The sequence below is a fragment of the Myotis brandtii genome, unplaced genomic scaffold (genome assembly GCF_000412655.1).
Source record: "Myotis brandtii unplaced genomic scaffold, ASM41265v1 scaffold397, whole genome shotgun sequence".
NCBI lineage: Eukaryota > Metazoa > Chordata > Mammalia > Chiroptera > Vespertilionidae > Myotis > Myotis brandtii.
The window spans coordinates 3,843,371-3,859,086 of record NW_005365229.1 but is presented as its reverse complement, the minus strand read 5'-3'; the positions used below and the strand labels follow the sequence as shown (position 1 = coordinate 3,859,086).

At 55.8% G+C, this 15,716-nt stretch overlaps 2 protein-coding genes across 2 annotated transcripts in view; both read left to right on the top strand.

Moving 5' to 3' along the window:
- MGRN1 (mahogunin ring finger 1, E3 ubiquitin protein ligase) overlaps positions 1-8,992 on the top strand; it is a 35,284-nt gene extending 26,292 nt beyond the window's left edge. The window contains exons 13-18 of the mRNA XM_014545112.1: positions 1,002-1,228; positions 2,356-2,473; positions 2,664-2,709; positions 4,105-4,203; positions 6,719-6,763; positions 8,633-8,992. Coding sequence (XP_014400598.1) covers positions 1,002-1,228; positions 2,356-2,473; positions 2,664-2,709; positions 4,105-4,203; positions 6,719-6,759 — 531 coding nt within the window. The 3' untranslated portion in view covers positions 6,760-6,763; positions 8,633-8,992. The remainder of the gene's footprint in view (positions 1-1,001; positions 1,229-2,355; positions 2,474-2,663; positions 2,710-4,104; positions 4,204-6,718; positions 6,764-8,632) is intronic.
- Positions 8,993-14,196: 5,204 nt separating this feature from the next.
- Positions 14,197-15,716, top strand: part of NUDT16L1 (nudix (nucleoside diphosphate linked moiety X)-type motif 16-like 1) — a 4,278-nt gene continuing 2,758 nt past the window's right edge. Inside the window, exon 1 of the mRNA XM_005872937.2 lies at positions 14,197-14,953. Coding sequence (XP_005872999.1) covers positions 14,855-14,953 — 99 coding nt within the window. The 5' untranslated portion in view covers positions 14,197-14,854. The remainder of the gene's footprint in view (positions 14,954-15,716) is intronic.

The following is a 15,716-nucleotide window of genomic DNA, read 5'->3' as shown; positions in this document are numbered from 1 at the left end:
TCTATGGTCCCAGGATTGCTTTACCACCTTCCTTCCTGCCAGTCAGATGGGTAGGTGGCCCTGGCCGGTGTGGCTCAGTTGGTTGAGCATCGTCCCGTGTACCAAGAAATAATTAATTTGATTCCTGGTAGGGCACATGCCCAGGTTGCTGGCTCGATCCCGAGTAGGGGACGTGCAGGAGGCAACTGATTGATGTTTCTCTCTTTCTAAAACATCAATAAAAACATTAAAGAAACAGATGGGCAGGTGAGGGTTTCACGTAGGGAGCACTGTGGACATTTACCCTTCACCTTATTTAACGTGAGTGAGGACAGGTGGCTGCCCCACTCTACAGGGGCCCAGCACTGCCATGCCCAGCACCCGAGCATTTCCCTTCTCCCTTCACCTTTAACCCTAAAGCCAGACACAGCCTGTTGATGTGACTTATTCCCAGCAAGGGGGAAACCGAGGTTCTGAACCAGGGGGCCCATCAGAATCACACGTCATCCCTTGGATGCCTGCCCAGGTCCACCGAGGATCTCGTGTTGGGCCAGATGTTTGTGTTGTCGGGCAGAGCTCCCCGGGGACCAGGCCCTCCCTGGTCTAGAACACGTGGTTCCCTGGTTTCTCTCAACTCTGGCATGGCTTTGCTCTCCACCTGCCCCTCTCACTAACCCCTCTCACTCTCTGCCCCCTGCCCAGCAGGAACACAAAGCCAGGTCGGGGCTGTCTGAGGCTCGGAATGGGTGGCTCTTCCAGATGCCCTCTCCCTTCCTGTCAAATGGGCATTTGGTGTTCAAGGCTGTGCTGCACTGATGGCGAGGGATCCCTGGGCAGGCGTCTGGTGCTGCTCTAGAGCTCCTGGCGCCCTCTGCGGAGGGAGGACTTAAACCCCTGGAAGGTGGAGACCACAGGAGATGGTCAGAAAGCAGGTGCTGGGGAGTAGACCATCTCGGGCATAAGCCCGGGCAGTGGGCAGGGAGCCTAGCCAACCCCTCCCTCACCCGCTCTTGTCCCCTCAGAGCTTGGACAGCATCCCGCCAGGCTATGAGCCCATCTCTCTGCTTGAGGCACTCAACGGCCTCCAGGCCATCTCCCCGGCCCTCCCCTCGGCTCCCCTGTACGAAGAGATCACCTACTCGGGCGTCTCAGATGGTCTGTCCCAGGCCAGCTGCCCACTTGCTGGGCTTGATCGCATCATGGAAAGCAGCCACCAGAAGGGCAAGTCTCGGAGCAAATCCCCCGACAGGTGAGGCCAGGGCCGAGGCCGGGATTCCCTCTGGGAAGGGTGTCTGGGAACCCACCCGCCTGCTTGTGGGCCAGGGCACAGGAGGCGTATGCTAGTAGAAAAGAAGTGCAAAGCAAGGTGATTTGTAGTTTTAAATAATTTTATAACGTGTTTTGTTTGGTGATCACCAGAAAGACCAACAAGACCAGTAGCGGGTTAGGCTCCCGGGTAAAGTTGATCTCAGCAAAGGCAGCAGGAGTGAAATGCATCAGTGAAGGCCAGAGGCGCCGGTGCCCTCTCTGTCCCAGGCCACACCGCAGGGGCGTGAGCGCTGTCGCACCAGGAGAGCTGTTTGAGTTTCAGGGTCCTGGGACTTTCTGGGGGTTGGTCACATGGGCACATCCTGCTGTGCGACTGGCGAACCAGGATTGTCATCCCAGGGCCCATCATGGCTCCTTGGACACTTGCTAGGCCCTGCAGCCGGCCTTGATTGGGAGTCTTTCCTCACACACATGCTGGCTTTTTACTGGGGAAGTATAAGGAAGGCACAGGTTCCATAAAACCAACTGTGGCCCCATGACTAATACACATGGCAGGCTCACTTCAAAGATGCAGAATCCTGGGAATCTCCTGCTGCCTCCCTTGCCCAGCCCTCCAGCCCAGAAGTACGCCATCACAGTTGTCCTCTCCTTCTGGAAATAAAAAGCCGTGTTTAGGTCCCAGCCAGATTGGCTCAGTGGATAGAGTGTCGGCCTGCAGACTGAAGGGTCCGGGTTCGATTCCGGTCAAGGGCACATGCCCGGGTTGCGGGCTCAATCCCCAGTGGGGAGCATGCAGGAGGCAGCCAATCGATGATTCTCTCTCATCATTGATGTTTCTATCTCTCTCCCTCTCCCTTCCTCTCTGAAGTCAATAAAAATATATTAAAAAATAAAATAAAAAGCCGTGTTTAGGCCTCTGCAAGTGCCCAGGTGGACAGCCTCCATGCTGCTAGCTAGCACCCTGCTGGCATTCTGCTGATGCCCACAACTCCCCGGGCGCATCTGCCCGCAGCTCCAGGCAACATATGCAGGCTCACCCTCAGGTGGAGCTGGCGTTGGTAAGGTCACTTTTCTACCCACTTGTCTTCTACCCTCCTCTCTGCCCAGCACCCTGCGGTCCCCATCATCCCCCATCCACGAAGAGGATGAGGAGAAGCTCTCCCAGGACTCGGACGCCCCTCCCCTGCCGAGTGGGGCTGGGCTGGTGCTGAGCAGCTCCCCAGAGGTGAGTTCCCGTCCTGGCCCCCCCTCGGTCCTGCCCACCTGAGATCTGAGTCCCCACTGCTTGCTGTTTGCCTCTGAGACCTGTTTCATGGTGTGCCCGGGCCTGCCCTGCCTTGCCATCACTCAGTGGAGGTTGGCACCAGTCCTGGGTCAGCAACATAGCTCCAGGCTCATTTTCCCTTGTTTCCTAGAGTTTCCTCACGGAGGAGGTTGACGAGAGGTCATCGCTAAAGCAAGGTGAGCCCTCTTCTGAAGGACAGGGTTCCAGTGCTGCCTGTCGGGAGGGCAGAGGTCTCCAGCTCAGATCCCCTAGGGTTTCTCCTGGGAACCACTGCACAGTGTCTCAGGACAGCCCGCAGCCGCTCCTGGTTTTCCCTCCCGCCATCAGCATCGGGTAGTGTGGCCATTTTCTATCCCACCTGGATCGTTCTGCACGTGGTCAGCTCTCCCGGCCTGGCCTTGGGCTGTTCCCATCCCTTGGTAGTCCTGCCAGCACCTGGACAGATCCAGGGCCTTTGTGTGGGCAGAGGGCTCAGCTAGGTCCAGGTCTCCCGTGTGGGAGTGGGGGGCTGGCTCCTCTCTTGATGGAAGTTTTAGTACGTAGCAGCCTACAGGGTCAGGACCCAGCTGCCCAGCACATGTGCTGGCTCTGAGTCAGGGGATGACCTTGCCTGACCTCACAGTGGTTGTGGGACATAATGAGGTGCTTCCCTCTGCTGGCTGGGGAGACGCCATCTCTCTGCTGTCCTGGTCATTTCTCCCCAGTGTGGGCAGGTGAGGAAACAGGCTCAGGGCTGGTTTGGGGGGAGGTCAAGGCCACTTAATTTAGAGGTAATAGAGCCAGGAGTGGCCCTTGCTGGCTGCCCCCCAAGCCTGCAATCTGGTAAAGGACCCCAAAATAACCCACAGACGCTCCATTGCTGTAACCCCTTCTTGCCGGGGGTCCCCTGGCCAGCATTGCACTGTGGGGGCCCACATCCCTTCCAGAAGCAGCCCCCTACCCCGCGGGTGGTGCCCAGGTTTAGGGGTATCTATTCCTGGAAGCACCGTGCCATCCCTGCCTGCCTGGCCTGGTGCAGGGCAAGCCCTTCTGCCTCTCAGGCCTTGGCTCCCCACCTCCCTCAGGGTTGGCTTTTCCTGCTGGTGCCAAGCATGTGCTGGGACTGGGCAGCCTCTGCTGTGCCCTGTCACAGGGGCCAGACCCCTTTCTGTAGGAGAGAGAACCGTGCAGGCCTGAGGCTGAGAGCTGATGTGTGAGAGGAGCAGCCACACTGGAGGCCCCCAGGGGCGTGTCCATGCAGGACCTGCTGTGGTGTGTGTGGACCAGGGGCTGTCAGCCTGCTCACCCAGGAAGATCAACAGAGAGTTATATCTGTTACCATTTTATCTTGTTTTTTAAACTTGGGCATTTTTTTTAATGATAAAAATAAAACAGAAGCCCCATACTGGGGGTGTGAGAGAAGAAAAGAGAGGGAGAATAGGGTCCAGGGAGAGCAGAGGGGGAGTCAGGAGACCAAGGGCCCCAGCAGCTGCAGTGTCCTCGGGAATGAAAGGCGGGCTCCTGGGGGTCTCAGCCAGAGTGGCCCAACCCACCCCTGCTGGTGGGTCCCTGACCTGCTCTCTCCTCTGCAGGGAGCCGTGTACCTTCCATTGAGAACGTCTTCCAGGATGGCAGCCCTGAGCCCTGTGGGTGCTGCCAGCCTGGCCCACCCACCGACATCTACCTTCCAGGTAATAGCACTCAGCCTTTGGGCTCGGGACCTGCCCAGCCTGGGGTGGTGCTGTGACCATCCTCATGAAGTTGGGGGCCTACGGGTGCTCTGACTACTCAGGGAGGGGCTGACCGGTGGGGAGCCTGCCCCCCTCTCTCTGGCTCTGAGTTCATGCTCCTTCCATCAGTCCCCATAGCACAGCCAGGCTCAGTTTCCATAGTCGCCCCTCCTGCAGCCCCTGACTCTTTGGGGCAGAGCCTGTGCCAAGGCCTCTTTGCAGCCCAGAGCCAGCTCAGCTTCAGGAAGGCAGGAAAGGCTGTGTTTAAGGACACGGTCCTTTTCCCTGTCCATCTGCATTGCCGTATCTTCCTGCACCCATGGCTCTGGCATGCTTGGACCTCTGCCCCAGGGAGCTATGAACAAAGCCACCTGCCTGCCTTGGGCCTGACACCAGCTTTCCTCCACCTGCCGGAGGTCCCTGGTGAAGCAGGGCATCCCACGTCAAGGTGCAGCAGGTCGGGCTGGTGTGTTGGGTGCCAGCAAGGCTCGAGGCAGCTGGGAACAGTCCTGCTTCTCTTCTCTTTTCTGAGGCCTCCGCCCAGGGCCCTTTGGCCTCAGCTGCTCTGCTCTTTGCTCCTCTGGGCCAGAATCCTCGCCTTCAAATCCTGGGCTCCACAGATGGGGGATAGGAGTGGGAGGGCTCTCAGATGCTCATGTTGGCACCTGCTAGGATACCATCTGAGGTTCTGGAATCAAAATAAACAGTTACATTGCCCCTAGAGAGCCTGGCTCCTGCCACATGGCCGGGGAGCCCTTGGGGGCCCTCCTGCCTGTCCCTGGAGCCATCGTTGCCTGGTCTCTGGGAAGCTGGCTTGAGCATTGGGGGCTGTGACATGCTTTGGTTTGGAAGGGCCTCTTGCCCCCATCTGGCTTCTGGACGAGCAGCGAGTGGCTTTGCAGACAGAGGGTCACCAGGTGTGTGAGGAAGCAGGACAGCTGTTGGTTCAGTGGCACATATGGGCCTGCCCATAGGGACACCCACGGGTAAAAGCATACCTTAGAGTAACACAGAATTCCAGTAAGTTTTTTGAGAGGACTTCAAGTATTTCATTGTGATTCACATTTGGGGGGAGGTGGCCAGGAGAGGGACTGGGCTTTCTGGAGCCACAAGCCTCCACTCTGGCCTCCTTGGGCCCAAAGTCCTTGACCTGAGCTGCGATGTGGGGTGGACAGGAGGCTCAGAACCCACAAGCCCCCTCTGATGCGCAGTGAAAGGTCTTCTGTGGTGGCCGGAGCCATAGGGGCTTAGGACATGTCTGAGTGTGAGGCCTGATCCCTAAGGCAGATGCCCACACAGCCTCTGCAGTGCCACCCCTCACCCTTCCCTCCTCGAGTGGCCCAGAGTGCTCAGGGGTCTGCAGAGTTGGGACAGGCCGTAGCTGCTGGGCTCGGCCTACAGGTGAGACCAGGACTTCTGGCTCTTGAGCCCCTGAGCCTCTAGCTCAGGGGTTCTCAAACTTTTTAAACAGGGGGCCAGTTCACTGTCCCTCAGACCGTTGGAGGGCCGGACTATAGTTTAAAAAAAAAACTATGAACAAATTCCTATGCACACTGCACATACCTTATTTTGAAGTAAAAAAACAAAAACAGTATTTGTATTTGCATGTGGCCCGCGGGCTGTAGTTTGAGGACCCCTGCTCTAGCTGACATGTGGGGCGGGAAGCAGTTGGTTATGGAAGTGGTGGAGGAGAGGCCAGAGTCTGCATTCAGGGCCTGACTGGACAGCGAGGTGGGCAGAATCCGGCTCCTGAGCCCGGCTCCACCCTGGCTCTGCGCCTGTCCAGTCTGCAGGGCAGGGTGGGATCTCGGCACCTCTCAGAGCTCAGACAGGAAGCGGGTGCTGTTAGCGACCTGCACCTGCTCCCCACAGGCACCACTGATTGCAGCTGGGGGTGGGCAGGGGTCCTCACAGGGCGCACAGCTGTGTGAGCACGCGTCCATGCCTTCTAGTCACATGCTGGGCCCGCTATTCTGCTACTGGCTTGTTTCAGTTAGGGGAGATCCTGAGCATCTTTCACATGTGTGTTTAAGAATGTGAACACGTACACTGGGGTGTCTTCATTCTTTGTAACAACTGCACAGCCACCCGGAGGGATGAAGCATTGTTTAGTGACTCTTAGTGTTCCCTGTTGGTGGGGAAAATGACATTGGGGGAATCTATAAATGGAAAACCTAGATGCCTGTGTCCCCACAGCCCTTCCTGGGCTCCACCTTCCAGCGGGGTTCAGCACTGCCTGGCCCCCCAATCCTTCCACAGGCTGAGTTTCTCTGAGTAAGAATTGGCCCAGCATTCCTTCTCAGGAAATACATTTTCAGCCGATGCCCGTCTTTTGTTCCAGCACATCGGTTGGTGTGGGTTTTCATTTCCAGTCCCCACCCTCTCAGGGCCACTTGTCCTAAGGTCAGTGCATCTGCTGTGGGGTGTGCTGTCTATCGAGCCTTTGCTAACCAGGCTTCCGTCTCTCTCTGCACAGCCCAGGCACCCGACTCCTGTTCTGTTGGCATCGAGGAGTAAGCTGGTACGTGACCGCCGCTGTGCTCGTGGTGGGTGGCTCCGAGGGGCATCCTTGGCAGGGGTTAGCGAGGAAATCCCCCAGCTACCTCTCCCTCTCCTGCTCCCTCCAGGGGGTTCCTCCCCATTTCCCAGCCTCCTCCACATCCTGTCTTCCCTTGGGTCCTGGATTCTAAGTCGAGAGCTCTCCCAGCGCTGCTGCCCCTTTGCCCCAAAGAGGTGGTCCTGGGGGTGTGATGCTGGTTTTGGGGCCAGAAATTCTCCCATCGGGACCAGGCTGCCCAGTCAGGCTGTTCCAGCCTTTAGGGCCCCAGAAATGGGGACCCAACCTTACCTGAGACCCCCATCATTACTGCTACTAAACTGTCCCCCTACCCACCTCTGGAACCTTCCAGAACACCACCAGCACACTCATATCAGTCTATTAGCAAGTCATATGAGGTTGACTCCCCACCTGATAGGGAGGTGCCTCCTACCTGGGTGACCCAGACAGACATTTTATAGAAGGCAGTTCCAAGAGTACCACTGAGACATAGGCCATATGTGTTGGGCCCCCTTCCCCTCCTTTATGTGACATTAGTGGCTCTGGGAAGTCTGATGATACAGAGCCTGGTGCCTTCGGTGGCCCTGGGTTTCTCAGATGAGTGTGGTGTGGAACGTTCTAGCAGGACTCTTGGCAGCAGAGTCCAGCAGCCCCAGCTGGAGACACCAGGTCAGGTTGGTGTCTGGCCTTCCTCCCGGTCAGCTGTCCTGAGCCCAAGCTGTGGTGTCTGTCCACTTGTTTTGACGACTGCTCTTACATTCCCACAAAAACCTCTTGTCCTCCTCACACATTTCTTCTGACAAATCTTACCCTCTGTCGGGCACTTTTATTCTTTAAAAAAAAAATGTTTTTATTGATTTGAGAGAAAGGAAAGGAGAGGGGGGGAAAGAGAAACATCGGTTGGCTGCCTCACGCTCCATTCTGGGCATCTAGCCTGCAAGCCAGGCATGTGCCCCAACCAGGAATCAAACCAGTGACCCTTTGGTGCACGGGATGACGCTCAACCAACTAAGCCACAGCAGCCAGGGCAGGGTCCTACACTTTTATAAAGCTGGTCCCAGCCTCCACTCTGGAAGATGTTCAGTGTTGCAATTTAGGTAAAACCTCCAGAAGTAGGAAACAGGTCAGAGCTACAGAGAAATATACTTCGCTTGGCAGAGCTGACTTGCACACAGCCACAGCGCCTACGAAAATAGTCCCCTTACCCGAGGGTCTGTGTCGCAGACGACTTGTGGCAGACGCACTGCTTGGTTTGCTATGTGAAGATGCCAGTGGAGCCCACCTTCAAGTGGGTGGGTGGGTGACCATGCTTTCTGCAGCTCTGAAAAGTGTGCTGGTCCCTCTGCTGCTGCAACCCCCAGTCAGGGATCCTCACACCAGCACCCAGGCAAAGGGGACACCCTGTCCAGGGACAGAGCACTTCACAGGATTGGGGAGGCAACTGTGGTAACAATAGGCCTCTGAGGAGGGCAGGCTAGGCTCCTGGGTCTGCTCTGAGCACTGGCTGTACGTCCACTCACTTTTGCCTGGGGCTGACCAATCCCAGCCTAGGTTAGTCAGGAAGCTCTGCGAACTGGCTGGTCAGTTTCCAGGAGCACAGACCTTCCAAGGGCAGGAGGCTTGGGGGTCAGCAGCCCAAGGTGCCCTGTTCTGTTCCAGGGCTACAGCTGCTGCCGGCACCACAGACGTGCATGCGCAGAGGTGGGTGCAGGCTGGCCTTGCCCTCCAGGTTTTAAAGTTGGTAGGAACCTGGAGCCTGCAGGGGTGAAGGGAGCAGGTGAGGCGGGAAGACTCATTGAAGCCTGACCCTCCTCCCTCTGCTCCCACCTGCAGGAAGGTCCATCTCCATGAAGACGCCGGAGCCTCCTCGCCACTGGCCCCACCTAGCCTCTGTTTGGTGGCCCCAGTCCTGACGTGGAGGCCACCGCCTGACTCAACTCTGAGAGCCTGGCCAGGCTGGCAGCATGGAGCCCTCAGCTCCCCAGACTTTGCCAAGGGGCTGTCTGGACTCCATTGAGACCCCTGGCCTCTCCTATCTGCACACCCTTCATAGCCACGGCTCCAAGGGGCCCTGCGACCCTTGATTGAAGAGCACAGTGGCCTGTCCCCCTGACAAACCTTTTTTCCTGCGGTCTCTGTATTTGTAAATGGTACACAATGAAGGACAGCCCCTTTCTGTCTTGGGCACTGAGCTCTGAGTTCCCCCAAATCTCTTGTTGGCTGAATGGCTGGAGCTGGAGGCTGGCCACCCACATGTCCCAGACTGGCTTTATCCAGCCCCCCAGCCAGTGGGAGGCTGACACCCTGAGAACTCAGCAAATCGGCAGGAGAGAATTTATCGGTGGGTGAAGTACTGTCTTCCCAGGGGGTAGTACTGGGGGGGCTTGTTGGGGAAGGGAAGGAAGGGGGATCCGAGTCACGGTCAATGAAGGAAACGATGCCTGTGCCCTTCCCCCGAGTTCATGGCCTGGCTGGCACTGCTGCTTTGTGTCCTCTGTTGCTTCCCCTCCCGCGCAGGCCCTACGTGCAGGGCTGTATAGCTCGCAGCCCTTCCCTGCGGCCCTGCGCAGCCTGCGTTTCTGCACTCGAGGCCCAGGTCTGGTTTTGGGCCTGCCTCTTCCCAGGGGCAGAGGTGCAGTGCACAGCCTATTGGCAGCAGTTGGTCTAGTGCCGTGGTCAGCAAAATGCGGCTCACGAGCCACATGCGGCTCTTTGGCCCCTTGAGTGTGGCTCTTCCTAAGCCTTAGGAGTACCCTAATTAAGTTAATAACAATGTACCTACCTATATAGTTTAAGTTTAAAAAATTTGGCTCTCAAATTTCAATCGTTGTACTGTTGATATTTGGCTCTGTTGACTAATGAGTTTGCCGACCACTGGTCCAGTGGCCCCTCTCCAGGCCCTGCACCTTCTCAGAGGTGGCTTTGCACACGTCCTCAGACCCCCTCCAGGTGGAGGGGCCTCCGCTCAGCTTGTCCACCCGCTCAGGGAGGGATCTGAGCAACTTTTCTGCTCCCTTTGTGTCATTTAAATGTCACTCGGTGTTTCTCTTTGATTTGTTCTGTCTGGGGCTCCTGTGGTGGGACCTGCCTCCTGGAGAAGGGTCCCATTTGAAGTGGCCTTGTCATTTTCTTAAGATAAACCACCTGGGCAATAGAAAAGCAGAGGAGGCACAGGCTGCCCAAGCAGGGACCTTGGCCTGGTGGGTGGGTGGGTCTGTGCAGCTCCCCAAGGGGCCAATACTTTTGGGCCTTGGGTTAGCGGGTGCAGAGGAGCTCGCTTTCTGAGGATGATGGTTCTGGGAGCATCCACACAGCTGGGGGCTTTGTCCAGTAGGGTCCTTGTTCTCTCTCCAATGGGCTGTGAGCAGAGCGCTGCCTTATGCACAGCTCTCGGCCACACTCAGGCCACCTTCCTCAGCCGCTTGGCTCCCTGTCTCCCCCCCACCCCCCAACTCCCGCCCACTGGTGTGCTCATGGGTGCACATGTGCACACATACAGGCTGTCTCTCTCCTTGCCCTCATCACCCACCAACATCCTGGGCTCTTGCCGTTGGCATTGGTGCCAGTACTCCAAATGACAGGATGCAGTACCCTGTCTTGGACTTAAACATGCTATCATTTGATGTATTCTGATTGGCTAGTTTTTGTTCCTTTTTACTGTATATTTATAGTAATAAAATCATCCAGCAATATCCTGTTCATTCCTTTTTCCACGCGTAGCACTGCAGGACCTCACCTGTTTCTTAGAGGCCGGACTGCTGAGTGGCGAATGGTGGTCTGACACCCTTACAGCAGTGCAAGTACCAGCTTGTGGCTGCAGTCTGTTTCATGTGTAAGACATCAGTGAGGTCCGACTCCAGGAGGGAGTGGGGGTTACTGTTGTGGCCACTGTGCTGATTTTTGGATTGGACCGAATGGTTCCAGGGGATTCGGCTCAGTCTTCTGAGCAGGTTGAGAAGGGCCCAGGGCCTCCAGGTTTGTGAGAGGCTGCTGTTGTCCCCAGCACCATGTTCTGTGTTGCTAATTCATCCCATAGATGTTTCCTGACCACCTACTGTGTGCCAGCAGAAGGCAAGATGGACAAGGTCCAGGCCCCTGGGAGCTTGTCAGTGAGACTCTACACAAATAAATCTACATCTTCCCCGATTTGGTTACCATTAGGAAGAGTCAGCAGGTGCCAAGATGGGGTCACATGGGGGACTTAATTTAACCCATAGTCTGGCAGAGCAACCCAGGCAGCTGGCACAGAAAGTGCAAAGGCCCAGAGATAGGAGTGAGCCCAGGATGTCCACCAAGTGGAAAGAAGCACACGTGGCCAAAGCGTCGGAACTGGGATTTGGTTGCAGATACTGCAAGACTTTGTAGGGGCAATCAGAGGTTTATTCTAAGAACAGAGGTTTTTAAGCAAGAGAGTGACTCACTCCTGATGTCATGTGGAGAATGGATTAGAGGGGCAGGTTTGGCTGCCATGATGCTGGAGCCCAGCTGGGAGCCTCTGCTTGGCTTGAGTTTCCCTGCCCAGTGAATGGTTTCCCAGTAGGGAAAAGGTGGTGCCCCAGAATGCCAGGCAGCACTGTTTGCACCCCCACCCCCAGCTTTGCAAACACAACTCCAAGTTACCTCCACAGGCCTCTGTGTGTGTGTATCCTATATAATAAAAGGCTAATATGCAAATCGACCTAACAGCAGAATGACCAGTTGCTATGATGTGCACTGACCACCAGGGGGCAGACGCTCAATGCAGGAGCTGCCCCTGGTGGTCAGTGCACTCCCACAGGGGGAGCGCCACTCGGCCAGAAGCCGGGCTCACGGCTGGCGAGCTTAGTGGCAGTGGCAGGAGCCTCTCCCACCTCCATGGCAGTCGGACATCCCCGAGGGCTCCCAGACTGTGAAAGGGCGCAGGCTGGGCTGAGGGGGAACCCTCCCCCAAATTTCGTGCCCCGGGGGGGGAGTCCCCTCAGCCCAGCTTGTGCCCTCTCCAATCCAGGACCCCTTGGGGGATGTCTGACTGCCTCTCACAATCCAGGACCATTGGCCCCTAACCACTCACCTGCCTGCCTGCCTGATCACCCCTAACTGCTTCCCTATCAGCCTGATTGCCCCTAACCGCCTCTGCTTCACCCCGCACTCGGGACCCAGGATTTCCTCCTCCGGCTAGTCGCAGGCATCTGGGACCCGGGCTGGCTTCGCCTGGGCCGGCTGCAGCCGCAGGGGACGCCACAGCCACAGGGGACCGTGGGCGGGCGGCTTTGCCTGGGCCACAGCTGCAGGCACCCGGGACTGTGGGGCGGGTGGCTTGTCCCTCTCCTGGGCCGCAGCCTGGCTGGTCCCTATTCCTCTCTCCCTAGTGTTGAGTGTCTGAGCCATTACGGCATAACGGTGTGAGGGTATGATGACCATTTGCATATTAGCTCTTTATTATATAGAACTAGAGGCCCGGTGCACAAAAATTTGTGCACTCGGGGTCCCTCAGCCCAGCCTGTGCCCTCTGGGACCCCTCGGAGGATGACCACCTGCTGGCTTAGGCCCGCCTCCTGGGGGATTGAGCCTAAGCTGGCAGACATCCTTCTGGCAGCCCGGGACCCCTCAGGGGATGTCCACTTGCCAATAGGGAGCAGGCCTAAGCTGCAGTTGAACATCCTTAGCGCTGCTGAGGAGGCAGGAGAGGCTCCCACCACCACCGCTGTACTGGCAGCCGGCAGCCTGGCCTGTGACTGAGCAGAGCTCCCCCTGTCTGTGCTGGTTTTCTAGGACTACCATGACAAAGCACCACAGACTGGGTGGTTTGAACAACAAAAATTAATTTTCTCACGTTCTAGCGGCTACAGTCCAAGATCAAGGTTTTGGTGGTGTTGGTTTCATTCTGAGGCTTCTCCTCTTGGCTTTTGGATGGACTATCTTCTCCCTGTGTCTTCACGTGGTCTTTTCTGTTCTTATAAGGACACCAGTCATATTGGATTACAGTCCACCCCAATGACCTCAGTTAACCTAAATTACCCCTTTAAAGACCCTATCTCCAGACACAGTCCCATTGAGGTCCTGGGGATTAGAACTCGAACATATGGATTTGGTGGAAGGATGCAATTCCGCTCATAACACTCTCCCAGCAAGCTGGAGGGGCACAAGGTACCTAGGATTAAGTAGACAGACAATGGAGATGAGAAGAAAGAACTGGGGCACACTATTGCAAATAAAGTTAATTGAAATAAAATGGTAAAATGCTAATGAATATCCCTCTTTATCTGATATTTTCTTGCTTTAAAGTGCAATAGTATAATAGTATAGCCATGTCAGCTTTTGTTGTTTTGTGTGTGTGTGATTCCAGGATTCCAGCTGCAGTGCAGCCTCTTTTTAAAATTACACTTTACATTTAACACTGCTTTGTATTAGTTCTAGCTGTATGCCATTATCAGTTTTTAAAGTATGGCCTTAACATTTTGTCTTCAACTTATGTGCAAGCAACAGATACTTATTGCTTTATTATCCAACCTGGTCATCTCTACCTTTTAATGTTTTCCTCAGTTTTACTAAGATATAATTGAGATATAACATTGTATTAGATTAAGGTGTACAGCATAATGATTTGATATATGTATATGTTGTGAAATGATTACCACAAGTTTACTTAACATCTATCACCTCACAGTTATACATTTTTTTTGCAATGACAACTTTTAAGATCCACTCTCTTAGCAACTTTCAAATACACAATACAATATTGTTAATTATAGTCATGATTTCCAGAACTTATTAAGCTTATAACTGGAAGTTTGTACCTTTTACAAAAATATTGATTGCAGAGAGGAATGGAGAGGGAGAGATAGAAACATCAATGATGAGAGTCATTGATCAATTGCCTTCTGCACACCCTATACTGGGGATCGAGCCTGCCACCCAGGTATGTGCCCTGACCGGGAATCGAACCGTGACCTCCTGGTTCATAGGTTAAAGCTCAATTTCTGAGCCATGCCAGCCAGGCCCCTTCTTTTTTTTTAATTCTCACTCAAGGATATGTTTATTGATTTTAGACAGACAGGAAGGGAGGGAGACATCCATGTGAGAGAGAAACATCAACTGGCTGCCTTCCACATGCACCCAGACCAGGGATCGAACCCACAACCCAGGTATGTCATGACCTTTTGGTTTACTGGGCAACACTCCAACTGAGCCACACTGGCCAGGGCCACTGGGCCCTTCTTCAGCTCAGGCACTAGAGCAGTGACGGCGAACCTATGACACGCTGTCAGAGGTGACACGCGAACTCATTTTTTTGGTTGATTTTTCTTTGTTAAATGGCATTTAAATATATAAAATAAATATCAAAAATATAAGCCTTTGTTTTACTATGGTTGAAAATATCAAAAAATTTCTATATGTGACACGGCACCAGAGTTAAGTTAGGGTTTTTCAAAATGCTGACACACCGAGCTCAAAAGGTTCGCCATCACTGGCCTAGAGAATGGAAACAGTGCACTTGGCTGGCCAATCCCTGCCCCCAGGACGGACTGCCACCTTGGTTGTGCCAGTGTGGGTAGGAAGATGCTCAGTGTCAGATGCGTTCCTGCATGGGCTACACTGGATCTCCCTCCTTACTTCCCCAAATGGACCCACCTTGTTCATTCACGTCTGGTGTGAGGGAGGGATTGGGCACAGGGTGCCTTTCCTCTGTGCCCCCTGCTGCACTCTGGCCCTGGGTCATGCCCTGCCGCCTGGAGATAGGGTCCTCTCTGATTGGGCCCTTCCCCTCAGGGACCTCTCCCCTTCAGATACTGGCCTGGGACCTGGCCTGTCAGCTGCAGCTGCTCCTCTGAGCCCTGACTGGCAGAGGTCACAGCTGGGGAGAGGGCCGCCCTCTTTGGGTCCTTATTTCCCACATCTTCTGATAGAATACACCACGGGCCAAACATACCAGTTTCTGGTAGATCCTACCAACCCTTGCCTGCCCTCGGCCTCCTCTCCTCTCCTCCTCAGCCCTGCTCAGGGCAGCCTTCCCCGTGCCAGACTCCGAGGCTGTGCCCGTGGTACCCATCCTGAGATGCTTCACTCAGCAAATCCATGCTCACCATGGGGAGGCACGTGGAGCTTGGGCCAGTGTGTGCAGTGAGTGGCACCAGGACTCAGAACCCCCGCGGCTTCCTTCGGCACAAACGTGGGGTAAGTACCTGAGGCAGAAGGCCGGTTTTCTGTCGTGGACACTGGGCAAGAGACAGGGTGGAGATCTAGGTAGGATTCTGGCTCCATCGCCAACTGTGAAGTGCCCTTGGGCAAGGCCTGCCCCTATGAGCCAAGGGTCCTCCTCCCCCTCGGAAATTGGGGAGACCCTATTTCCTCCAACAGTACCTGGCATCTGGGGCCTGACTTGGAGGACACGGGGCATTGGGCCCGGAAGCTCCCAGTCCGGGACTTAAGTCACTTTGGCCCTAGCCAACTGGGTGTGGGGAGTCTGGGCTTCTCGTCCTCCGCCCCCAGCCCAGGGCTGCGCGTGGACTCGCCCTGTGGGGCAGTTGGAGCTCCCCCAGGCCCTTCGTGCTGATACGGAGTCAGGCAGACCCGGAGTGCTTTGCAGGTGTAGGCGCCCAGGACTGTGAAGCGTGCCTGCAGGGAAGGGCTGTAGGGAGAGGCAGGAGGTGCCCACGTGCCCCAGGAGGCGCTGGGGGAAGGCCTCGCCATGGGCGACGTGGTCTCGGAGGACCCCGCTGCTCTCCTCACTGCCCCAACCCCGCAGGCTCCGCACGCAGCAGGCGGAGGTGGAGCTCGGCTCGCGCGTTGCCTGCCGGGCGTTGTGGTTTCGAGTCCCCGGAGCTGGGCCGGCATCCGGTTTCGGAGGCTATTGGGTGTGGCCGCGGTGCGCGCCGTCCCTCCCTTTGCACACGCCCCTGCGCCTCTCAACGACGCGTCGCGGTGGGCTCTGTCCCGA